General features: G+C 40.9%; 1 protein-coding gene and 1 pseudogene across 2 annotated transcripts in view; one reads left to right on the plus strand and one right to left on the minus strand.

Moving 5' to 3' along the window:
• The window catches only part of ARHGAP42 (Rho GTPase activating protein 42), a 297,503-nt gene that overhangs the window by 63,817 nt on the left and 206,158 nt on the right, over positions 1 to 27,528 (plus strand). For both annotated transcript variants that reach the window (XM_027087755.1, XM_027087756.1), the window contains exon 2: positions 6,714 to 6,809. In XM_027087755.1, coding sequence (XP_026943556.1) covers positions 6,714 to 6,809 — 96 coding nt within the window. The remainder of the gene's footprint in view (positions 1 to 6,713; positions 6,810 to 27,528) is intronic.
• Positions 15,615 to 16,703, minus strand: LOC113609969 (importin subunit alpha-8-like; annotated as a pseudogene).

Raw genomic sequence — 27,528 nt, forward strand, 5'->3', positions numbered from 1 at the left:
ACTTTTAGACCATCTGATAATATGTTTGCTGGTAGCTTATTCCAGGCTAATAAGCATACGTAGCTCACTCTCATATAGCTCAGTACAGAGAGTCTTACTGTCTTAGATTTTATACAGCAGGTAAGGGATTAATTAGATGTTGTCTAAAGGTCACATGCTCCCTGGTTTTAATGCTTGTTACTCTTCGGGAAGTAGCTATGGTAGGTAGTAGAAAGAACGTCCAATTTGGGAAGCAGTCCAGGTTGGAGTCAAGCTCTTAGACTCTGGGCAAATTAAGTTATTACCTAACTTTTCAGAGCTTCAGCCCTCATAGCTTTGTGTGAGAATTAAGAAAAATACATAAGAACTTTGAAAGAGTAAAACATCTTACCGACACCATTGCTATCGTTATTGTGAATGTATATGAAAGCTTCTTGTATTGGAAAGTGGATAACTCATGTTTTAGATCTGGAAGGCTTAGGTATTTATCCACCTTGCAGAAATTAATGGTTTCAACAGTTGAGCTCTAATTGTATACAAGATATGGTAGTGGATACTTGGGTAGTGTTCATTGATGATAAAGTTTTCTACCTTTAAAACACTATTTAAAATAAGGTGGATAACCTAGGTTTATGAATAACTTGATAAAATGTAAAATAGAGAAAGCACAGCAAGAGCGTCACAACATGTAGTAGGAGGTATAAAGGAGGCGATAATGCCACATTAAAAGGGATCGGGAAGACCTTTTTGGAGGAAGTGGGGACTTGAGAGAGAGACCTTGAAAGAGAACTTGGAAGAAGAGTCTATCCTAAGGAGGTGGAATAACAATATAAAAATAGGTACAAGAGACTGGATGGTCTGTTGCTGGTGGTACTCAGCTTGATGTGAGTCATGATAGAGGTGTTTGGATGTGTAGGTAGAAGCTGCCTTTTGAAAGCTTTTGGACATTTTGTTAATGTGGCCTTGCCTGGTGTGTTGTCACGTCTTTCAAGTTCTTGTCTTCATTGAATCCTCTGAGGAGCCTTCCCCCATGCACTCCAGCTGGACCGATTGTGCCTTCTTATTTGTTACCTCTGTGCACAGAGCCGTCTGGCAGTGTGGTTAAGTGGGGACTCTGGAGCCAGGCTCCCTGGGTCAAAATTCTTGCTGTTATTTACTAGCTTGAGCAACCTTGGGGATGTCACTTAACCTCTCTGTGCCTCAGTTCCTTCATCTGTAAAATGGGAGTGATGTCTACTTCATGAGGCTGTTGTGAGGATTAATGGTTTTAGTTTACCTTAAGTTCTTGGATAAGTATCAGGCACATAGTAAGTACTATCTGCGGTGATGTTGTTATTATTAGCCTCTGTCGGAGACTTTATCCATTGTCCTCTGATATGATTTATTTACATACCTCATGTCCGTATAGGACTGTGCCCTTTTGAGGGAAGGATATATTCTGTTCTTACCTTTGTATTCCCATGGCTTCATCCTGTATTCCTTCTGCACTGTAAAATCTCATCCCAGAGCAACCAGATTTCAAGAAAAACTGCCTTAAACCAATGGACTGGCTGGTTGTACTTGTTCTGAGATAAATAGAGCTAACATTGTAAAAGTAATTCCATTGACACTTCTAAAGTAACAGGTAACTCTAGCTCTTAAGTCTGTGTGTAAGAAGAGTTGTAATTAAATATTTACTGTTTTTTGTTTCTCTAATGAGGTTGAAGTGTTTCTAATGAAATGAAGTTTTAGTGCTTCATTAGCATCATCTAATCGTGGGTGCTACGGGTTAACTCTTTGATATAAAAACATTGCTGACTAATTAAAGCCTACTGTAATTCTTCCAAGTTATAATGTCAATACATGTGAAGACACCCTATGCTTAACTCATTAGGTAAATAGAAAGGATATGATGTGAGTGATACTTGCAGCATCTTTACTATGTACAACTTCGACCCCTAGTAAATGTTACTCCTCCACCTTCACCTTGAATATAGATAGCCAGGGTGTCTCCGACTGGGATTTTTTCCTTGTTTGTCTTCATGTTCTAATAGTTGAGTAGAAACAGGGAGAAAGAGACAGTCTTGCCTATGCTAGATTCCCTGCTTGTCATGCTTTATACATTTGATCTTTCTTTTTGTATTTAAGAGAAATGTAGATTCTATCATTACACAATTTGATACTTTGAAATTCAACAGTAAACTTTAAGAACTGAATTAGGTCTTAAATTCAAGGTCTGTATAACTGGATGTGAATCAATTTTATTTACAAGGATTTAGTACCAGTACTTCTCTTTTGTGCATCTGACCATTGTTTAGAAATCTTAGACAATTAGGGAAGAGTGTGTTCCATGGAGTTATAAGTCAGTGAAAGGTGTTGTTCTTTCTAGTTCAGAACTGCACTCAGTGGGAGATGGAGCCAAAATTAGAAGTGTGAACTGGATTCCTCATTTTTCAGATGGATTCATATGACTGCCAGAAAATATCATAAGTTCTTTGGTCACATTTTTGACCTCATCATTACTTTGGTTGTTGGAAAATGAGAACAAACAAAAGGAAAATCAAGAACTCATGACACTTGAAGTTGAAAATAAGTCATTTTTCGAACTTCCCCTTTATTTTTGGGATTATCTGAACTAGTTGAGAAGCATATTTTCATGTATAGTCCTGTCTCATTATGTCTCATTATGCTTCATGAAGATCATTCATGAATTCTTGATTCTATCCAGCATTGAAATAGACACCCATCTCTTACACAGAAATACTGAATAATCAGGTAGTCTCTGTCACGGCATGATTGCAGTGCACCAAGAGAGAATTTGAAATTGCAATCAACAGACTGTTTTATTGAGTACTTTCCAAGGTTGTCTAAGGCCTTACAGCTGCCACCTTCATTCCTGAAATTTTCCCTTTTCCTTTCTTTTCTGAGACTTGCAACAGGGAAACAGCCAACACGTTTTAAGTGCTTAGCTGTATGTCTAAATGCTTCATCTATATTAACTCATTTACTCCTCACAATAACCCTGAGAGATGGGTTCTGTTCCACTTAACAGATGAGGTACAGAGAGGTTATGAAGGCTGCCCATGATCATGCCACTGGTTGGTAGAAGCGGGAAGCTAACCCATTTCATCTGCCACTAGAGCTCATACTCTCAATCCCTTGGCTATATGTACAGTGGGCTCCTGTGTTCTTGTTCAGGCATGGGAATTTTTACAGTGTACTCACTGCGATCTCTGTGAAAGGACGAAGCAGCTTACCTTTCTCAGTCAAGGAGCAAGGCCATGGGAAGCAAAGAATGGTCTAGGAAGAAATGTTTGGTTGTGGGGTTTTATGTCAGGAGTTCCCTAGGACAGCGGTCCCCAACCTTTTTGGCACCAGGGACCGGTTTCATGGAAGACAATTTTTCCACAGACCGGGGTAGGGGGGATGGTTTCAGGATGATTCAAGCACATTACATTTATTGTGTACTTTTTCTTTCTATTATTATTACATCGTAATATATAATGAAATAATTATATATCTCACCATAATGCAGAATCAGTGGGAGCCCTGAGCTTGTTTTCACTTGCCAGTCACTGATAGGGCTTTGATATGAGTCTGCAAGCAAATGATTTATTATGGTCTCTGTGCAGTCAAACCTCTCTGCTAATGATAATCTGTATTTGCAGCCTCTCCCCAGCCAGATCATCAGGCATTAGATTCTCATAAGGAGTGTGCAGCCTAGATCCCTCGCGTGCACAGTTCACAGTAGGGTTCGAGCTCCTATGAGAATCGAATGCCGCCGCTGACCTGACAGGAGGCGGAGCTCAGGAGGTAATGGGAGTGATGAGGAGTGGCTGTAAATACAGATGAAGCTTCGCTTGCTCGCCCGTGTCTCACCTCCTGCTGTGCAGCCCGGTTCCTAACACGCCACAGACAACTACCAGTCCTGGCCTGGGGTTGGGGACCCCTGCCCTAGGAGAAAGCTTCCAGGTATCTCCTTGAGTTTGAGGGGAAACTCAGAGGAACTTGTGGTGATGAGGGGAGAGAAGGAAGGCTATCTGTTACAAAATTCCTAAGCATCCTGATCTACGCATATTACCTACCCCCACTCTGCTTTAGGAATTCCATCTGTGACTTCAAATCCAGTTTAGCATAAGGCCTGTATATTGTACATGGAAAAATAAACGTTAAATGGAATATTTTGCCCCTTTCTCACGGAGAGTACCTGCACACAGTTTGGCTTAAAAATTATCCTAGGAGTCTGATTTTTTTTTTTTTTTGTCTTCTCATAACATTTGATATAGGTGTTATGATTTCTTTACCCTTAGACAGAGCTATGCAATGTCAGATAAATGCATACTTTTGCATGCATGGGTCCCTTCTGTCTGAAAGGCCGGTCAACTTTCCCACCTTTTGAGCTGGGCTTGAATGATAACAACTGATGCCATTTATTAAGTTGCCTAGTCTGTACCAGGCACAGACCTCATTTAGTTTTTATAACAACCTGTGAGATGAGTATTCCTTCTCTGTTCCATAGGTAAGAAAACCAGGCCTTGTGAAGGGTGAATGATTTGTCTAGGGCCTCACAGCCAATTGGTGAAGTCTAGTTCTGATGAAGCCTTTGTTTTTCTCATTGACTAACAATCCACTAAGGAGGCTCTTTTCATCTTTCTTCCTGAGAGCCCAAAGCAGAACCATTCTTAAGCTGATAGACCTTTCTATTCTCCTAAATCCAAAGTACCTCTTAAGTAGAATGTGCAGCTGGCACCAAAGTTCTACCCCTCTTTTGGGAAGAGGTGTTAGTCTGTGAGTAGTAATACCCTCTTTCCAGAGCACAATTTATTTTTTCAAACAAGATTTAAAAAAAAATCTCAGTCTTTGTGTGTGTGTGTGTGTGTGTGTGTGTGTGTGTGTGTGTGTGTATGTTAAAAGCCTCTCTGAGGCTCAAGACCTGTGGTCTTCAGAATTCCTGTTGGTGAGGGTGTTGGTGAGTTCTTGATTCACATGGTGCAGTAAGTGACCTTGTTTGGAGACCTGTTCACTCATGGGTGCTTACTGTGATTGGTACCTGGGCTTGCAGTTTCATGAGTGGTGGGTTACCACATTAAGTCCTGGTGTCATGTCTAGGCATCGGGCCATAATTGTTCTCTTAAAGAAAAATGATTCTGATGCTAGTTAAAAACATAAGGAGGACTTTATTCAGGTCGGATGCTGTAGATGTCGAGAGTGTCACAATAGGGGAGAGAGTTCAGGCTCTACCCTGAATGCAACAAGAACAAATGTGGATTTATAGCCGAGGAGCATGTTGGGTGGCGGGGCTAGGGGGGGCTGTCAGTGGATGGAAAGTTACTAAGAGGAGAAGATGTAAAGGTTCAGAGGATTCTTGGTGAAGGCAGGTCAAGGGCTTAAGCATCAAAGGTGGGGGATGGGGAATTTGATCAGATATCAGTTTAGATATTGTCTAAACTGACTTGGCAGGATTTTTGCTAAAACTGGTCTATGTAGGCCCAGTGAGGACAGAGAGCCAAAGTAGAGGCATAGTCAAGAAAAGGGCTCAGAGGAGCCTGACTGAAGATTGGCCAAGGAGAGAGTCTTTGTCAAGTCCTATTGCTTGAATTAAATGTTAAGCATTCAAGGTATCAGAATTGAATGATGGGAGATAACATTAAATAAAGTGTAGACAGACTTCCATAAAAATGTGTTTCCTACGGGCATAGACTTCTGTGAAGGGTTAGCATGGAAGATCACAGTAGCTCTGAGAGGTGGGACCTCTGAAGCTTCCCTGATGCTGCACTGTCAGATTGATTTAATTTTATTTAACAAACATAAATAGTGCTTATTAAGTGCCAGGTTCTGTTCTAAACACTTTGCAAATGTTACCTTACTTAGTCCTCAAAACAGCTCTATAAAGTGGTTATACTACTGTTATTCACTCTTTACAGATGAGGAAATAGAGGGCCAGAGGAGTTAAAAAAGTTTGCCCAGGTTCACATAATGAGTAAGTGGTAGGACTTGGATTTCAACCCAGGCCGTCTTGGCTCCAGAGTCTGCATTCTTAGTCACTGTTAGGTTGCATCCTAGGCTTTTGCCTCCCAGGAATTTACTTCTCATTATTCTGGGCTTTTCTTTATTCTCTCCATGATTAAGGAAGAATTCTTCTTCTGGATTTAGTCACTCTCTGGAATTTGTTCAGACTGAAGTCAGGACTGAGGAGTATGTTTAGCTTGAGATTTCCTATAAATCACAAGGTTATTCGTAAACAACTTTTCTCGTGGCCTTTCACCTTAGAATGAGAATGCGTTTATTGGTAAAAACACATTCCCTATCTGCTCCACATTCCCTGTCTGTATAGAATAACATCGGTGACCCTTTCTAATCAAAGGTTCGCTACTTTTCTTTTTTCTTCCCACCAGTAACCTGGTAGCATTCCTTCTTCTTCTTCTGCTTTTTTTTAATAAATGCTCCATTTATAGAGAATGAATGGTAATTCTTTGATAAAGGCTTTGGGAAATTGACTTCCAGATAATACACAACTGGCACCAAAACTTTCTTAAAGGGACAAATCTGCTTTGGAAGCAGAGCAGATCTAATCCCTAAAATATTTCTTTAGTAGTCTCTTTAAATTCTGCTTAAATTTGTCAAGCTGGTATTTAAAAAGGTTCTGGTCAATATAGCATTAGCAGCAAAGTTATGTAAATACATGTGGAAACTCTTGAGTATTCCATGGTATTGTACCTTCAACTTATGGGTTTTTTTTAAACTTTTAATTACAGATCTGTCTATGGCAGTACAGAAATTTTCCCAGTCACTGCAAGATTTCCAGTTTGAATGTATTGGTGATGCTGAAACAGATGATGAAATTAGTATTGGTGAGTTGTGATATTTTTCAATATTCTAAGTAATAATTTTAAAAGTCTTACTTCAGATAATGACTTGATTGAAATCAAACAGATTCACACACCCAAATACCAAATATGTCAAATATTCTGACTTTGATAAAAGCATAAGGGCGAATTTTTGGTTTCTGTGGAGGAGAGTATTATGAATTGTTTTAAAATTGAGCTCTGTGACTTTTTCCATAAGGAAGTTACTTAACCATTCTATAATTCAGCTCAGCCCTTTGAGAAGATGTGGATAACACTGTTTTTCTTTGCCTCAAAGTGAATCATTCATTCAGACAAATACATATTGATCATCTGCCATCAAATGTACAAGGTACTGGTTTAAGAATTAGCTTACTTTTTTTTTTAAACTTAATACTGATTTCTCTTTTAACTTTAGTATTTGTTTATAAAGAAAAAAAAATCAGTCAGGACGTATTAACCAGTATTAGTGTAGGACACAGAACATTACTGGGGATCAGGAGACTTGAGCCCTCATATGGTTTTGCCACAGATATTTAGCAATCTGACCCTGGTGAAGGTATACCCCTTCCTGAATCGGATGGTTTCATTTCCCATAAGTGAAGAGGTTGGGTTATGTGGTCTCAAGTTTTATCTGTATCTGAGTTTTTACTGTTTGAAGATCAGATTCATGTAGCATTCTTTTCCCCACATTTTAACAATCCCTACATGACAGTTTGTAGACATGGGGTCCGTTTGTAGGCTGGATTAGAGTCACACAATCAGAAGACTATAAAATATGTGCATACATTTTAGAGAATAATATACTAAGTGTACTTACCTTCCAGGTAAAAATAGAATATTACAAGCATTTAGAATAGTGACTCCCAAACTTAAATGTGTATATGATACACCTGGAGATCTCATTAAGTGCAGACTGTGATTCAGAAGGTCTCAGATGGAGTGTGTGATTCTGTGTTTCTAACACACTTGAAGGTGATGTCAGTGTCAGTAGTTCACGGACCTCTCTTTGAGTAGCAGGGCTTTGGAATCCCTGACATGCTTCTCCACAATCATATTCCTCTCCTTCCTCTGCCTTTTCTTTTTCTTATATAGTTTTGTCAGTTATATATGTATTTCTAAAAAATACATTTTTATTGTTTTCGAAAACCTAAAGTGTCAGGTCCAAACCTAGCTGTGAAAGGAAAGAGCTCTCAGGAGAAGATAAGCCGAATCAGTTTCCGATTCATTGTGTGCCTTTAGCTTGTTACATTCACAAAAGTTCCATCTGGAGAAATCACGTGCACAGCCCTCACGCAAGCTGTTTCTGGTGTGGGGTGCATGTTGTGCAGTCGTCACATGGCCCAGCTGGCCTCTTTCAGAGGAGCTGCGCCAGGTGGTTGCTTGATTTGTCTGCTCCTTTAGGAGTGTTAGGTATGCTGAGGGGGTGTGGAGGGGGCTGGTCTTGGGATCGTGAGGGGCTCTATACGCCCTCAGGTCTGTGGGGAGAGGCGGCTGAGCCTGACTTGGCTGAGGTGTAGGTAGGGAGCCCCTAGGAAGGAGGGAGAGGGCTGCCACCTGGGCCTCAGGCAGCGTGACTTCTTCCTCTTTACAGGACACACGCGGAAGGCCAGCATCAGTGATCACGTGACACTGACTGCTGGAACAATTGTCATCCTGTGTGCCATTTCATGATGTTTGTGTCATAAATGTCTAGCCCCCAACATTGGCTTTGGAATACACCTCACCAGACAAAAGCCTTGGTTATATTACTAAAATACTAATATAGTAGCATTATTATTTAGAAGAAAGAAAGAATACCCACATGCTCACATAACAGCAATTATTTTCACTTAGTGATGAGACTGTAAAATCCAAGAAGGCAGAGGCCAGATCTTTTTCTTTTTTTTTGCTTTCAATCATTTCACTTTAGCACCTGACCCAGGGTCTGACTCATGGTAAACCTTTGGTTAAATTGTTGTATAAATGATATAATTTTCCTTATAGACTTAACTTTTTCACTTATGTGTATCTTTTTCTAATATAATTAATATAGTTTTACTACATATAACTACATATTGTATATAATTTGTTACTTCTCCTTTATAAAGAGGATTCTAGCAAATACTTCCGGGTTTTTATAGATATTGTAATTTTTAATGATTTTATGATTTTAAAATATTCCATAGGTTCATGTACATGAATTTATGAAATAATCTCTTTAGTACACTCAGACTGCTTCTAGTTGGTCTTTTACTTTTTAACAGTGCAATAAATATATTTCTGCATATTTCACAATTTCCTTTAAGCTTCTTACTTAAAATTCCTTCTTGAAGCCACATGGAGTAATGGCAGAGGTGGGCGTTTTTAATCATTATTCTCTTTGACCTTGCAGGCAGATGGATGGTAGGCGATTTCCCCCCGTTGTGGTGAACTTGATATCTCAACTTTGCTCTGTTTCTCTCTTTCCACTTTGTCTAGATGGATGTTATTGTTGTGGCTTTTGCAGATTAGATTGGAAAGGTGTGAATTGATCAGTATGTGAAAGCTTATGATAGGCACTGAATATTAAGTTCTAATGCTTTCAGGGCTTTGAGGAATTAAATCCGGCATTGGGGAGTGGAAGGAGAATACTATATACTATATAGGGGTAGATGTTATGGCTCGCTACTTTTAAATCAGGAGACTTATTTAACTCCTATTGGGAATTTGATTTAAACACCAATGCTTGGTTAGGAAAACCTAACTTAGAGGACAGAGATTTATAAACAAAAATTATTTCTGAAACAACTAATGTAAAATTATAGATATATTCCCATATCCTCACCATCCAGCACTTTTTATCCTTTTACTGAGCCCCCAAATGCACTGTAAATAGTTAAAAATAACTATGTATATAATAAAGAAGTAGTAGAAGACTTTGAATAATCATTCCAAACATGGAGGAATTGTGAGGCTAACGCAAGCTGTTGTACCAAGGACAGTGATCTAAGAATGTATCCCTGAGAATAATGGGTAAGGCTGGTGTGGATGGAGGGCAAGAACTATCCTTACCTACCTTCATTAGCTTCAGTTCCACAGGGGAAGATACAAAGTTTCAGCTGTCTTTAAATCAATAAGGACCTACTGTATAGCACAGGGAACTCTGCTCAATGTTATGTGGCAGCCTAGATTGGAGTTTGAAGGAGAATGGATACATGTATATGTTCTGCTGAGTTGCTTTGCTGAGCCCCTGAAACTATCACAGCATTGTTAATTGGCTATACTCCAATATAAAATGAAAAGTTAAAAAAAAATAGCTTGTTGAAGCCCCAGTTTCAGCTTCTTCTTTATTCCTCTGATTTAATAAAAGAGGAATGAAGTAGGGACAGCTGTGACTCTTAGCACTGAATAATAGCCATAATACTCTTAGCCAGAGTAGCCTTGAGACTTACCATTGATGTAACCACTGAAGATGATGACTTACGAAAGCAGCTCATCTTTTATAAGGGAGCAGTGTCAGTGCAAAATAACTTGTAAAGTCAAGGCATTTGCAAACTTTCTGCATATAAGTTATGGTGGTGGGAGGGGGTGGAAGATGAGTAAGATGTCTGTTTTCAGTGTGCTTACGGTGGAATAGGGCAAAAAACAGATTTTGAGCAAGGGAAGGAAAAAAGGGTTCTGTTACTATATCAGTATGATGAGTCAACTTGTGGAAGCTGTTCCGGGAGTTTGTTAGGCACGTAGGCCTGTGTCTGTCCTGTAAATCGGCCCCACTCTTCAGCTGTCCCCATCTGCTCCCACCCTCTGGCCTTGTGCTTGCCAGTTTGTTTGTTTTTTGGTGCCAGTGAGACAGTGCTGGCTTGGAAGGAAGCAAAGTGGGATTAGTTGTCTGGGACCCAGTGGGGAATGCCTGTGGCTCAGGGAGCAGGTCAGTTGCCCAAGCAGGGCAGCTTCCTGTACTCTCCTTTGAGCACCTCGTTTCCATCTTACAGCAGCAAGAGGCCGTTGCTCCTCCCTTCTCTAAGGATGATTGAGCTGCCTGTGAACTTTTGATTGCTTCCTTTTATCTGCCTGCCACAGCGCTGGCCCAGTGGGAGACCATCCAACTTAACTTCCCACAGCTGTTCTAACTGCCCACTTTTTATGCTACTTCATTTTTCTGGACTGAGTAAAGACATTGAATTAGGAGTAAGTTAGGAATTGGGTGGCTGGACGCTTGGGGGTTAGAAATTGGTGATGGAGGGGAAAAGAATGATTACAAACTGGTATAAGATTCAGGCCTCCTCAAATAATAAATTTATATGGGTAGACTGGAAACAAAATGTACCGTTGTTTAACCATAATTATACAAAAGACAATACCTACTGCATTAATCCTGGTATGTGTGTGGGAATTGCTAATGTCATGTGACCAGCCCTAAAACCTTACTAGTAGGAAATAAAAAAACTATCTCTACAGAAAATAAAACACTATTCTTTTGAAAACACTTTACAGTGGTTCATTTGAACAAGTAGAAGCTCAAAGATATTACTGTGAATCTGTCTGAGGCTGTGGTTTTTGATATGCATATTTAGTGCCTATAATTTGAAATCACTTTTAACCAAGTCTTAAAAAAAGTCTGCATTAAAAACAAAATCAGATATTGTTAGTCATGCTGAACCGGTGCCAATAAAAATATTAGTCATTAATATGAGGCAAAGCTCATTCATTCTATGTAATCTTGGAAACCATTGGAAAGTCTAGTTGTGGTTTTCCATAAATAGCTTGGCTAACGATGTTGTGTGATGGCCTATTGTAGTGCTCAGGAAAGTCTTGGACAATGTGAACTTTGCACTCAAGAGATTAAACATTTACCAAGAAGGAGAGTCAGTTTGCTAGTAAATATTCTAGGTGGGGACTTATTCCTTTAGACATACCTAAACAGAAAATTCCTGTGGTAGAGACAGGCTGCATACAAGCACTTGTCAACTAAGGTTATGGCTCCCAACTCTGAGTGGAGAAATGAGTCCATGAAGTAGGTAATTCAGATCAAAATATATTTCATAATATTGATAATTGTACAGATAGTTCTGACTTAACTCATGTATTTGTGTTCAGGTATTTAACTCTGCTTTGAATACAGATATGCACACATAGCAATAATGGTTAGTGCTTAATAGTTCTTAGAATGAAGAGCATGTTATATGTTTTTTTTTAAACCCTTACAAATCTTATGTGTACAGATTGACAGATGGTAACTCAAACCGAACCAAGTTTTGTATACTGCACTGGCTGGAATGTGTTTTGAATTCTTTTCTATTCTTTTGGAAAATACGTTGAAAGGTGAGACTGTAGGAAATTAATTTAAAATAGTGACATTTTAACTCACAGGGACTTTATTGAATCTTCCTGAGCAGGCAGTGCTTTGCCCAGGTGCAAATATTTGTTGTTAGATTACCTCTCTGAAGGTGGGTGTGCATCAGTGTAATACAGTGGTTAAGTGAAATCGCCTAGACAGAAGCCTGAGAGTGATCACTGATGCTTGCTCAGAGGGTGTGAAGTAGAAGACATTTTTCAAGGGAGTGGTTGAAAAATTTTTTTCATTTTCTTTGTTAGAGGAATTACTGGAGGAAAATGCATAAATCTTTTACCAAATAAATTCATTCACTTCAAGGATGCATCTTGTTAGGTCTAATGGAAAGGTAGTATTTCAGGTTAAAAAGAACTAGTATATTTATACACCCCAGGAAATGCACTTAAACGATCATAAATGATTTTAGCTAAGAAAAAACCACACCTATTTTCTTCAAGTTAAACTAATAAAATTCAACTATTAAGCTACCAAATTGAAAATGCTTCTGTAAAGATTTTCTTCAGAATTCAGTTATGAGCTACAGATACTCATCCATACAGATCACTACTACCATTTGTCTGGTGATATTGGGATGCATAAGGTAGAGTGTGGCCATGAGACTCTTCTTGGGCATCTCTTAGGAAAAAGTTAGCAAACCAGACACAATCCCATTACCAACCACAACTGAACTCTTCAAAAAAAAGACCTGTGATTTTATTAAATTCTAGGAAACAAATTACCTTCTCATTTGCTGAATCAAAAGAAAATCCATCAGTTATTACGAACCCTCATTACAACCCACTTAATGTGGTTATATAAATCAGGAAGTCCTCTATTAAAGTGGAACATTTCCAAATGCCTAAATTGTTTATATAAATAACATTTTCTTTTGAACTGTGTAGAGGAAGCATATTTGACTTTTTTATGGCTCTCAGTTGGACAATTGAATTATTGTTTTCCATTTTCTTTTACCACCCTTATTTTTACACCCACACAGAAACCACCCACAATTAAGGATTGAAACAGCTGGGAAAGTTGCACATTTCAGGTGGAGTTCCTCTCTTTAAAAAAACACACGACTTGAGAGAGATGTTTTCATCATATTATCTCTGTATTTTAAAGAACTTTATTTGATTTAATTTGAAGTTCAAAGGCTTAGATCGTTTTTCCAGAATCTGAAGTTTAAAAAAAAAATTCAGAAACTTATCATGTTAAAAGTCACATCTCAAAGAAAAAAAATTGCCTTTTAATTTATCGATATACGTTAATCCCCAGAACCCCCTTTCTGTCTTTTGTGATTTGTTTTTTTTTGTTTGTTTGTTTTGTTTTGTTTTTTGCGGTATGCGGGCCTCTCACTGTTGCGGCCTCTCCCGTTGCGGAGCACAGGCTCCTGACGCGCGGGCTCAGCGGCCATGGCTCACGGGCCCAGGCGCTCTGCGGCATGTGGGATCTTCCCGGACCGGGGCACGGACCCGCGTCCCCTGCATCGGCAGGCGGACTGTCAACCACTGCACCACCAGGGAAGCCCTGTGACTTGTTTTGTTGAACAAAAAGTGGCTGTCTTTTTCACAGAGAAATCAGTCTCTTATCTCCTCCAGTAAATTATATGCTGTCAGAGGTCAGAAAGTTTTCTCACATTTCTATTCCTGCAAAATTCTTTAGCACCTTATTTGTAGCAGAAGCTTAGTAAATATTTGTTGCATAAATAGTCCCCCTGGAAAACCCAGTAAACTTTAGTTTCTAGAAACAAATCACTTTAAGGTGCATAAATAAAATTTTAGAGTCATATATTAAAAAATAAAATGTACATATTTGGGTATATCTAGAATGATTCTTTTCAGTATGGTAATAAACTAAATTTTGAGAGGGAAAATAGTTCGTATATAGCCATCCCTCGATATCCACAGCAGGTTGGTTTCAGCAGCTTTCACGGATACCGAAATCCTTAGATGCTCAAGTCCCTTATGTAAAGTGGTGTGGTATTTGCATAAAGCCTACACAATCCTCTTGTATATACTTTAAATCATCTCTAGCTTACTTATAATACCTAATACAATATAAGTGCTATGTAAATAGTTGCCAGCATGTGGAAAATTCAAGTTTTGCTTTTTGAAACTTTCTGGAATTTTTTTCCCCAAGTATTTTTAATTCACAGTTGGTTGAATCTGAGGATGCAGAACTGGATACAGAGAGCCAACTGTATTTACATATAAATACACAAACACAGACACACACATATATGTAACTTTTGCATATAATTGAGAATGATTTAGAACAAATATCTTAATATTTGTAAATGTTTCAAACCAGAGCTAAATATTGTAATATTCTTTAGTTTATTATTCAATGTTTATTGACTACTGTTAGGTGACAAGCTCTGTGCCAGTCCCCAGGGACCTGGTGGTGAAAAGAGTAGTCAAAGCTTTTGCCCTCATGGAGTGTACAGACTAAAAAATAAGATGGTAGCAATATCCTTCCTTTAGAGATAACATGCCTTAAAAAAGGCTTATTTCAGGGTGAGTGGATAGAGAGTGAAAAGAGAACTTTTATCTATGGTTAGTGACTTATAAGAGCTCAAAAAAATTCAACAAAATGATTAGACAATGAAATAAATGCTCTGGCCCAATATAACTTGGGATGTAGGAATATACAGTTGATTCTCATTATCCACAAATTCTGTATTTGCAAATTTGCTTCCTCTACAATTTATTGGTATCCCCCAAATCAATACTCCTAGCACTTTTGTGGTCATTCGTGGTCATCTGTAGAGAGGTGAAAAAGTTGAGCCGCCTGACTCATGGAGAATCTACTGTATAAAATATGGTGCATTTCATAGGTGCATGAGGCAGCCTTGACTCATTGAAGACGAATAAGATAGATTTTTGCTCTTCTATAAGAGCAATAAGCTAAAGTGTATTAAAGAAGAAAATTCAGTTGGGGCTTTTTGTTATTATGCAAAAAATTATGACAAAAATGTCATCAAGCATATGCCATGCTTCAGGCTTAAAATTATAAACTAACCATATGATTCCAATTTTACCAACACCGTTCTATTCATATCTAAAATAAAAGAGATGTACTCCAACTGTGGTTCTGTGGGTCAATGCAAGTGCATTAAAACAAACAAATAAACAAACCAGGTATCCATAGGTTACATTATAAAGTCAAGCTACCCATGCCCCGTTTTCTCCTGGGCACAAACCCAGAGAAATGGCCAAGTTCCATCTTGTAAGAAAATCTCATCTGGGGCAGCCTTCTTCCAAAGGCAGTCAGAGTAATCTTTTTAAAATGCAAAGATGATGTCATTTCTCTGATTAATGCCCTGAAATGGCTTCTCATTGTCTTCAGGTTGAAATTCCACATCCCTAACATGGCCTATTAGGTCTTGTCTACCTGCCCATAACCTTTACACATGGCATTTTTTGTTGTTGTTGTTAGATGGAGGTGAAAGTGTGGAAAATTTTATTATCATTCAGTTTTAAAAGCTTTACCTGTGGTACACCAAGGGGAAGGGGTTCTTAAAGAAGTGACTCTTTGGGTCTGGTCCCTGGTTTAGGAGTTGTGGAGCTTTGGTATGTGTTTGTTAAGTGCTTTAAGAATTCACCATCTTGGTCCCGGTCTGGTAAGGTTGTGCCAGTTTCTTCTTCCTGGAGGATAAAAAGAGGACGTCGAGGATGATGATAACAATTTTGGTGTCTGGGATGGTGAGAAGATTTATTAGAGGCTCCAAGACTCCAGCCTGGACAAGCTGGATCAACTGGTCCACGGTGCCCCCAGTTGTGAAGTTAGCCACTGTCCAGACAGCCTCTCACTGGGCTTTAAATTCTCCGTTTTCTGGAACAGCCACCAAGGGAGGGAACGCACTGCAAGCGACCAGCTGCTGGATGTGCTGGCGGGGCCCCGCGGCCACATCACTTAGGGCCCAGGCTGTCTCCTTCTGGATGGAGGAGTGGGGGTGTGTGAGGAGCTGGAGCCACACAGCCAGGATGGCCGTGTCCAGGGCCAGCTGGGTCTGGTGGTCCGTCCCCGTGACACAATGTTCCCCACAGTGCGTAGAGAGGGGGTCAAGACATTGAGTTCTGAGCTGCTCATGAGTCGACCAGCCTGGGCAGGACCCCTGTGTCCACCACTTGGCTGATGTGTGCATCGCAGCCATCGGTGAGGTAGGACAGGGCCCAGCAGCTGTCCGAGAGAACCTCTGGGTGCCATAGCGGGTGGAAGAGGGCGGGCAACATCTGCTTCACCGTGTGATCAGAAGGGTACGGGTTCTTGTTCCGGCACAGGTTGGACAAGGTCCACGCAATGTTGCACAGGAATGTGACTGGTATACTTGATGAAACCAGGGTCAGCAGATGTGGAATGGCATCACTCGGGATAACGTTGTCTCTGAATTCTGGTCCATCATCTGCTATATTACCAAGGACCCACACTGCCTGTTCACGCACAGTCATATGAGTGGAAGACAGGAGCTCAGCCAAGGGCTGGATGGCCCCTCCATCCACAACGGCGCGAGTCACCTCTGAAGTCCCCGAGGTAACGTTGGTCAGAGCCCAGGCTGCCTCGAGCTGCAAGTGGGGGTGAAGGGATGACTTCAGGAACAGAAACATGTTTTATTGCATATTGGTAAATATTAGGTATCAGAAAGGTAAGCCATGGCCCATGTGTGTGGTAGGTGCATAGATTCTACCTTTGTTGGTTAATTTCCTGCTTTGCTTAATAGAGTTGATCCACCCATGTTGAATATCATGTAAATTCTGCATCCACTTTGAAAACAGCTTTTGAAGACAGTATCGTGTCACAGTTGTCTTCTTGGTGTGGAGTAGTTTCTATCTTTCTATTGGGGAGCTGCATTTCTTTAGTTCTAGGATAATTCATGTACCTTCTTTATGTACATATGGGGGTGGGAAGATGGGAAGTTGCACAAGCTGTTGTTCTTTTTGTCTTTTTTTTTTTTTTTTGAATTATCAGAAAGAGCTACTTCTGACAGAAATGTTGGCCTGGTTTCTTAGAATCGCAAGTTTAGTATCGTAGAGTAGAAAGAGACCTTGGAGAACATGGGAGCTAAATCTGTCATTTTGATTTAGATGCAGGTGAAATTATTTTCTAAAGTCACACAAGTATTAGAACCTTGATCACCTGGCTCCTGGGTCATAACTTTGAGTTTGCTTGTTCATTCATTCAATAAAGCACTTGAGATTTGTTAGACACCGTTTGGGTGCTGAAGACACATCATGTGCAAAACAGAAAAAAAAAATCCCCACCCTAATGGGTTTGCCATTAGTCAGAGGAGTTAGACGATAAAATACATAACTTCATTATATATTATTAGACCATAAGTGCTATAGAGATACAAAAAGAAGGGAGATTAGTTAAAATTTTTCTTTAGTATTTTTAATATACAGATATCTAATTTCAAGATAGTGGTATTACTGTAAACTACTTATAAAATGAACCTCATTTTACCCTCCATTCCCTATGTGATCAAATTTATATGACTATGTAAACATTGACCTATTTCTGGATTTGAAACCATTTGGTGCAAAAGGTGTAAAGGTATCTTATTATTTTTTTTTTTTGGTGGTACACGGGCCTCTCACTGTTGTGGCCTCTCCTGTTGCGGAGCACAGGCTCCGGACGGGCAGGCTCAGTGTCCATGGCTCACGGGCCCAGCCGCTCCGCGGCATGTGGGATCTTCCCAGACCGGGGCATGAACCCACGTCCCCTGCATCGGCAGGCGGACTCTCAACCACTGCGCCACCAGGGAAACCCATAAAGGTATCTTCTTAGCTGTAGTACAAGGATTGGGAGCCACAGAATATGCAGAGGGCTTGCCACATAGTCTCAAGTTTAATTTACATGTCCTCAGGAGACACTTGAGGCTTGTGATTGAAGTTGCCCTTTAGGAGGTTTATTCTGGATTCAATATATGTGATGAATTATAGCATGGAAGTCTTTGCCAGTTCAGAGTTGAGTCAAGGATTGCCTTCATCAGCATTTTTTTTTTTTACATCTTTATTGGAGTATAATTGCTTTACAATGGTGTGTTAGTTTCTGCTTTATAACGAAGTGAATCAGTTATACATATACATATGTTCCCATATCTCTTCCCTCTTGCGTCTCCCTCCCTCCCATCCTCCCTATCCCACCCTTCTAGGTGGTCACAAAGCACCCAGCTGATCTCCCTCTGCTATGCGGCTGCTTCCCACTAGCTATCTATTTTACGTTTGGTAGTGTATATACGCCCATGCCACTCCCTCACTTTGTCACAGCTTACCCTTCCCCCTCCCTATATCCTCAAGTCCATTCTCTAGTAGGTCTGTGTCTTTATTCCTGTCTTACCCCTAGGTTCTTCATGACATTTTTTTTTCTTAGATTCCATATATATGTGTTAGCATACGTATTTGTCTTTCTCTTTCTGACTTACTTCACTCTGTATGACAGACTCTAGGTCCATCAGCATTTTTTTTAATGGACCTAGAGAGAACATTTCTAAATATGAATGAAATAATAAAAGTACAGTTTCAATTTTGACATTAAAAGGTTTGGACCATAAAGGCAATAGTCCTGGAGACTGTATCTGAAATAAGTGAGTTAGGAGGCAGGACGTGGGCACCCAGAGACTAATGAAAACTCACTGGCAAAAGGCAAGGACAGCATATGAGCAATGGAGACAGCCTTGGGGTGGGGGAGGAGGAAAGCGAGAAAATAGTTGAATAACAGGCCTACAAAAGAAAGAAAAGCTTGCCTTGGATAGTTATCAAGGAATATGTGGCTGGGAAAAAACAGCTTAGTTCAGAGTAATTTCTCGGTCATTGAGAGAATTCAGGATAGTTGCTGAGTCATGATTCGGAGGGCTGTAGAGAGAAGAGCTTTCAGGTCCTGCTTGATTCTTAGGACTCAGACATAGTGTTCTGTTTCTTCCATTACCAAGAGGGCCACGAGTAACCACTTCTGCCATTGAAAGTACAGATGTGCTTCAGGCAAGGAGCATTCTTCCAAATCTTATCTTAAACAATTACACACACGCGCACACACACACACACACACACACACACACACGGTCACGCGTATCTACTGTTTTCTATTTAAATATATTTTTAACTCTTAACTCTTCACACAAAGAGCATGCATTCCTCCCCCCGACCCCCGCCACAAAGTCAGCAGTTGCCAAGCTGCCTGGCATCAGAATCAAGTATGGGGAACCTTAAAATTTTGATTCTTGGCCTTCACCCCCAGACCTGAACTAAGGTAGAATCCTCTGCGTTGAGACATTAGGAGCTTTTCATTTTATGGAGATTCGTGTTGTCTGATGCAGCCTGGGAAAAACTGTTACTCTAAACAATATACTTGTGCTTTATACCGAGGGAGGGAGGCACAACTGGGGAAGGTACTAAAACTGGGAAAAGGTCTGTTCCAGAGGAGTGCTTTGTGGGTCACCAGATCCCTGATGCCTAGCATTTTGCCAGTGGAGCCACTGAGGCTATAGAAGCCATGTGTTTTTGGGGAAACCTGGTCATTTGTTGCACCAGTTTTCCTTGACAGCCTGAAAAAAGGTTTTGGTTTATGCAGAACAAATTGGTCTGTCTGTCTATCTATCTATCTATCTATCTGTCTATCTGTCTGTCTTAGAATGAGAGATAGTGTTTATGGGCCAGTGTAGATGCTGTGCAGATTACTCAGGGATGAAGGAAAAAATCAACTTTTCAAATTAAAATCCCATATAAGATGTCATTTAGTTCATGTTGACTTTGGATTCTCTGGAATTCTCTACTAATAATATCTTCTGAGTGCAAAGAACCTTATGGGTAATTTGGTACATGCAACATGAATAAGATCTTCTTTTACCCTTATTAATAGAAGGGGGTCCAAAAATAGCTTTATGATATCATCACTATATTACTCAGGAGAATGTGCTGAGTGCTTTAGGTAGAGTAGTAAGAACAGAAATGTGGTGAGAGAACCAAAGCTGGAGAAGGGACATCAGAAGATGCTTAAAAAGAGGATGTTATTTGAGCTGAGTCCCAATGTCTAGGTAAGATACAGCTTAGGAAATGTATTGGGTTGGCCAAAAAGTGCCTTTGGTTTTTAAGTAAAAATAAAAGACACATTTTTCATTTTCACCAAGAACTTTATTGAACAATGTATTCACACTTTTGTTCCACTACCTTCTGCCATTTTTCAGGCAACTTCATAATTCCATCTTCCCAAAACTTTTTATCTTTTTGAGCAAAGAACTGTTCCAGGTGCCTTTTACAGTCTTCCAGGGGATTGAAATTTTTTCCACTAAGAGAATTTTGTAAAGACCTAAATAAATGGAAATCCAAAGGCTCAATGTCTGGTGAATACAGTGGATGAATCAGAACTTCCCAGCCAAGCTGTAACAGTTTTTGCCTGGTCAGCAAAGAAACATACAGTCTTGCGTTATCCTGATGGAAGATTATCCGTTTTCTGTTGACTAATTCTGGCTGCTTATCGTCAAGTGCTGCTTTCAGTTGTTCTAATTGGGAGCAGTTCTTGTTGGAATTAATCGTTTGGTTTTCCGGAAGAAGCTCATAATAGAGGACTCCCTTCCAACCCCACCATATACACAACATCACCTTCTTTGGATGAATACTGGCCTTTGGTGTGGTTTGTGGTGGTTCATTTTGCTTGCCCCACAATCTCTTCTGTACAGTATCCACTTTTCATCGCCCATCACAATTTGTTTTAAAAATGGAACGTTTTCATTATGTTTCAGTAGAGAATCACATGCCTAAATACAGTTAAGAAGGTTTTTCTCGCTTAATTTACGTGGAACCCAAACATCAAAGTGATGAACATAACCAGGCTGGTGCAAATGATTTTCAGTGCTTGATTTGGGTATTTTGAATATGTTGGCTATCTCCTGCATGGTATAACGTTGATTGTTCTCAATTAATGTCTTGATTTGATTGCTATCAACTTCAACTGGTCTGCCTGACCATGGAGCATCATCCAGTGAGAAATCTCCAGCATGAAACTTCGCAAACTTTTGATACGTTCGATCAGTCACAGCACTTTCTCCATACACTGCACAAATCTTTTTTGCATTTCAGTTGTGTTTTCACCTTTCTTGAAATAATAAAGCATAGTATGCCGAAAATGTTGCTTTTTTTCTTCCATCTTCAGTATTAAAATGGCTACACAAAAATTCGCCAGTTTTGTTAAGTCTTTTTTAGAATGCACTCTGATATGACAGCTGTCACGTACAATCTAACAAAATTGTTTCAAATGAAGTTAAAGACAACTAAGTGCTACTAGAGCCATCTTACGGAAAAACAAATGAAAGAATCTTTTGGCCAACCCAGTAGTTAAAGGAAAGACATGGAAATGGGATACTATAGGAATGTTAGTAGTTTCAAAGTACTAAGAGATCAGAAGTAGTAGCATCTCAAGCTAACACAGTTGGAAAGGTACTTTGGAGCCACATCATGGAGGCCCCAAATCATTTGCAATATGGACTTCTGACTTTATTTACTCATTCAGTTTTCGAGTTGGATAATGACACAATCAAAGGTGCCCTTTAGGAATTTTATTCTGACCATTACTACATAGGGTGAGCTGGAGCCATAGGAACTGGGAAACCAATAACTAGGCTGTTGTAATAGTACAGCAAAGATGAAGTGATACCCTTACATGGGTATGGAAGAAGGGTAGAGGAGAGAGATCAACAGCATTTGGCAATTGAATCTGTGGAAGGAAGGACGGAGGATAATCCATCACTCGAGTTACTAGGAGAATGGTGTTGGGGCCCATTTATATGTTTATATGTGGCCAGGGTACCTGGGGGTGGAGCAGAATTATGAGTTAAGTTTTGGTACATGTTAAGTTTTGAGATTCAGGCAAAATTCCTAGTAGAAATTCCCAGGATATATAATCAGATTTGTTAAATTTAGACTAGTGAGGTGGGGTTGTGGGACTGTGCCTAGAATAGAGGGAAAGTGTATATAAATTTCAGGTGAGCTAATTTGAGTTCAGAGGTTAGCTCTGCCAGTCATTAGCTCTATGGCCTTGCATATTATTTAACCTCTACATGTCAGTTTCATTATTTGAAAAGTAGGAGAATGGTGATAGAAGATTTGAGTGTTTTACTTGTGAGTGCCTCGTAGGGTGTTGTGAGGATTAAAGAGCTGTGCACCATGCTGGTGCGGGTACCAAAGCTCCTTCTTCCCCACTCCCAGGTCTTCCTGTCTTCCTCCTTCATGAGGATGGGAGTCCACTGGAGTAAGTTTGTAGACAAGGAGGAGAAATGGCTTGTGAGGAGAGAAGAGTGCTGGTGGAAATAAGAGCGGGAGAGAAAAAAATGGAGATGGATATGGAAAAGGGTGAGATTAGAAGCTTCTTGGGGAGTCGTTAGCTTTTGAGAGGAAGAGGGCCCCTCCTCTGAGACAGGCAAGTTGAAAAGAATGGAGACCATGTTGATCAGAAAAGCAGAAGGCCAGGCCGTCTGGTGTGAGTGAGGGAAGTTTGGGGCTGGGTTCTTGAGAAAGGAGAAAATTCTTTTTAGATGGCCACTGTGGGAAATAAGATTAGGAGTAAACTAGAGTTGAATAAAAGCATTACCAAGAAGCAGAGCAGAGGGGTTAGATTGCTTGAACTCTTCGTGTCCTTGTGGGTGTGTGAATTACAGAAGAGGGAAGGTCATTAGAGGTTAAGAGGTTGTGGAAGACAGAGGCTGCATATTGGACAAGGAAGCGGATGTTGAAGATTCAGCAGGGTGGTGGCAGGAGCATTGGGTGCAGAGGAGGAGTATGAATGGGGTGCTTCAGCCTTTGTGGAATGTGAAGAAGTGTTGGGAGGTCAGTTCCTAATGGCAGTAAGGATGGGGGTGGGGGTGTACTTGGTGTAAATGCTTGTTTGTTAGCAGCAAATTACTGATTGTTCCCTTTAAAGCAGGATACTTGGCGCCTGATTATCCTCTGAGCACAGATAGTTCTGGCTCTGTTTGCCTTTAAAGATGATAAGCCTCTTCTTTTCTGTAATGGAGCTGGGTAGTAGGCTGGCACTACCTTTTATCCACCCCACTCCTTTCGCAATAATGGTTTGCTGGGAGAGAATAGACTTTGGAATCAAACATTCAAAACTGAATACCTGCTTCTCCACTTACTAGCTGTGAGATCATGGGGCAAGCTACCCCAGCTGTTTGACCTTTTTCTCATCTGCAGAATGAAGGTAACACTTACTTCAGTACCTCATATCATTGAGTGGGCATTAAATGAAACAGTTTATGTAACATCTCTACCTCTTGGCAGAGGTGCTCTGAAGTGGGAGTGGTTTACATCTTGGGAAAATGTTTTCTGAATTGGGAGTTGTTTTGGCTTTGGGAAACAGGTCAAACACCACAAAACAAAACAAAAACTAAAAACAGGCAACATCAGAAAAGCACAGTTCTGGACTTCCGGGAAGATGGCAGAAGAGTAAGACGCGGAGATCACCTTCCTCTCCACAGATACACCAGAAATACATCTACGCGTGGAACAACTCCTACAGAACACCTACTGAACGCTGGCAGAAGACCTCAGACCTCCCAAAAGGCAAGGAACCCCCCACGTACCTGGTTAGGGCAAAAGAAAAAACTAAACAGAGACAAAAGGATAGGGACGGGTCCTGCACCAGCGGGAGAGAGCTGTGAAGGAGGAAAAGTGTCCACACACTAGGAAGCCCCTTCGCGGGTGGAGACTTCGGGAGGCGGAGTGGGGGAGCTTGGGAGCCGCGGAGGAGAGCACAGCAACAGGGGTGCGGAGGGCAAAGCGGACAGATTCCAGCGCAGAGGATCGGGCCGACCGGCACTCACCAGCCGAGAGACTTGTCTGCTCGCCCGCCGGGGCGGGCGGGACTGGGAGCTGAGGCTCTGGCTTTTGTCGGAGCGCCGGGAGAGGACTGAGGTTGGCGGCGTGAACACAGCCTGCAGGGCGTTGGTGCGCCGCGGCTGGCCGGGAGAGAGTCCGGGGAGGGGTCTGGACCTGCCGAAGAGGCAAGAGACTTTTACGTCCCTCTTTGTTTCCTGGTGCACGAGGAGAGGGGATTAAGAACGCTGCTTGAGAGAGCTCCAGGGACGGGCGCGAGCCGCGGCTGAGAGTGCGGAGCCCAGAGACGGACATGGGACGCTAAGGCCGCTGCTGCCGCCGCCAGGAGGCCTGTGTGCGAACACAGGTCACTAGACACACGCCCTTCCGGGGAGCCTGTGCAGCCCGCCACTGCCAGGGTCCCGGGATCCAGGGACGGCTCCCCGGGAGAGCGCACGGCGCGCCTCAGGCTGCAGCGTCACGCCGGCCTCTGCCGCTGCAGGCCTGCCCCGCACTCCGTGACCCTCCCTACCCCCCGGCCTGGGTGAGCCAGAGACTCCGAATCAGCGGCTCCTTTAACCTCGTCCTGTCTGAGCAAAGAACAGACGCCCTCCTGCGACCTACACGCACAGGCGGGGCCAAATCCAAAGCTGAGCCCCTGGAAACTGTGAGAACAAAGAAGAGAAAGGGAAATCTCTCCCAGCAGCCTCAGAAGCAGCGGATTAAAGCTCCACAATCAACTTGATATACCCTGCATCTGTGGAATACCTGAATAGACAACGAATCATCCCAAATTAAGGAGCCCTGTGGATGAAAGGCTCTTGGTGCTGCAGCCAGGACTCAGTGCTGTGCCTCTGAGGTGGGAGAGCCAACTTCAGGACACTGGTCCACAAGAGGCCTCCCAGCTGCACATAATATCAAACAGCAAAAATCTCCGAGAGATCTCCATCTCAACGCCAGCACCCAGCTTCACTCAACGACCAGCAAGCTACAGTGCTGGACATCCTATGCCAAACAACTAGCAAGACAGGAACACAACCCCACCCATTAGCAGAGAGGCTGCCCAAAATCATAGTAAGTCTACAGACACCCCAAAACACACCACCAGACGTGGACCTGCCCACCAGAAAGACAAGATCCAGCCTCATACACCAGAACACAGGCACTAGTACCCTCCACCAGGAAGCCTACACAACCCACTGAACCAACCTTAGCCACTGGGGACAGACACAAAAAACAACAGGAACTACGAACCTTCAGCCTGCAAAAAAGGAGACCCCAAACACAGTAAGATAAGCAAAATGAAAAGACAGAAAAACACACAGCAGATGAAGGAGCAAGATAAAAACCCACCAGACCTAACAAATGAAGAGGAAATAGGCAGTCTACCTGAAAAAGAATTCAGAATAATGATAGTAAGGTTGATCCGAAATCTTGGAGATAGAATGGACAATAGAATGGACAAAATGCAAGAATCAGTTAACAAGGACCTAGAAGAACTAAAGATGAAGCAAGCAACGATGAACAACACAATAAATGAAATTAAAAGTACTCTAGATGGGATCAATAGCAGAATAACTGAGGCAGAAGAACGGATAAGTGACCTGGAAGATAAAATAGTGGAAATAACTACTGCAGAGCAGAATAAAGAAAAAAGAATGAAAAGAACTGAGGACAGTCTCAGAGACCTCTGGGACAACATTAAATGCACCAACATTCAAATTATAGGGGTTCCAGAAGAAGAAGAGAAAAAGAAAGGGACTGAGAAAATATTTGAAGAGATTATAGTTGAAAACTTCCCTAATATGGGAAAAGAAATCATTAATCAAGTCCAGGAAGCACAGAGAGTCCCATACAGGATAAATCCAAGGAGAAATACGCCAAGACACATATTAATCAAATTGTCAAAAATTAAATACAAAGAAAACATATTAAAAGCAGCAAGGGAAAAACAACAAATAACACACAAGGGAATCCCCATAAGGTTAACAGCTGATCCTTCAGCAGAAACTCTGCAAGCCAGAAGGGAGTGGCAGGACATATTGAAAGTGTTGAAGGAGAAAAACCTGCAACCAAGATTACTCTACCCAGCAAGGATCTCATTCAGATTTGTTGGAGAAATTAAAACCTTTACAGACAAGCAAAAGCTGAGAGAGTTCAGCACCACCAAACCAGCTCTACAACAACTGCTAAAGGAACTTCTCTAGGCAAGAAACACAAAAGAAGGAAAGGACCTACAATAACGAACCCAAAACAATTAAGAAAATGGGAATAGGAACACACATATCGATAATTACCTTAAATGTAAATGGACTAAATGCTCCCACCAAAAGACACAGATTGGCTGAATGGATACAAAAACAAGACCCATATATTTGCTGTCTACAAGAGACCCACTTCAGACCTAGAGACACATACAGACTGAAAGTAAGGGGATGGAAAAAGGTATTTCATGCAAATGGAAACCAAAAGAAAGCTGGAGTAGCAATTCTCATATCAGACAAAATAGACTTTAAAACAAAGACTATTAGAAGAGACAAAGAAGGACACTACATAATGATCAAGGGATCGATCCAAGAGGAAGATATAACAATTGTAAATATTTATGCACCCAACATAGGTGCACCTCAATACATAAGGCAAATACTGACAGCCATAAAAGGGGAAATCGACAGTAACACATTCATAGTAGGGGACTTTAACACCTCACTTTCACCAATGGACAGATCATCCAAAATGAAAATAAATAAGGAAACACAAGCTTTAAATGATACATTAAACGAGATGGAGTTAATTGATATTTATAGGACATTCCATCCAAAAACAACAGAATACACATTTTTCTCAAGTGCTCATGGAACATTCTCCAGGATAGATCATATCTTGGGTCACAAATCAAGCCTTGGTAAATTTAAGAAAATTGAAATTGTATCAAGTATCTTTTCTGACCACAACGCCATGAGACTAGATATCAATTACAGGAAAAGATCTGTAAAAAATACAAACACATGGAGGCTAAACAATACACTACTTAATAATGAAGTGATCACTGAAGAAATCAAAGAGGAAATCAAAAAATACCTAGAAACAAATGACAATGGAGACACAACGACCCAAAACCTGTGGGATGCAGCAAAAGCAGTTCTAAGGGGGAAGTTTATAGCAATACAAGCCCACCTTAAGAAGCAGGAAACATCTCGAATAAACAACCTAACCTTGCACCTCAAGCAATTAGAGAAAGAAGAAGAAAAAAAACCCAAAGCTAGCAGAAGGAAAGAAATCATAAAAATCAGATCAGAAATAAATGAAAAAGAAATGAAGGAAACAATAGCAAAGATCAAAAAAACTAAAAGCTGGTTCTTTGAGAAGATAAACAAAATAGATAAACCACTAGCCAGACTCATCAAGAAAAAAAGGGAGAAGACTCAAATCAATAGAATTAGAAATGAAAAAGGAGAGGTAACAACTGACACTGCAGAAATAAAAGAGATCATGAGAGATTACTACAAGCAACTCTATGCCAATAAAATGGACAATCTGGAAGAAATGGACAAATTCTTAGAAATGCACAACCTGCCAAGACTGAATCAGGAAGAAATAGAAAATATGAACAGACCAATCACAAGCA

Source organism: Aethalodelphis obliquidens, unplaced genomic scaffold, assembly GCF_003676395.1.
Source record: "Aethalodelphis obliquidens isolate GAN/ISIS:26980383/991018 unplaced genomic scaffold, ASM367639v1 scaffold60, whole genome shotgun sequence".
Classification (NCBI taxonomy): domain Eukaryota; kingdom Metazoa; phylum Chordata; class Mammalia; order Artiodactyla; family Delphinidae; genus Aethalodelphis; species Aethalodelphis obliquidens.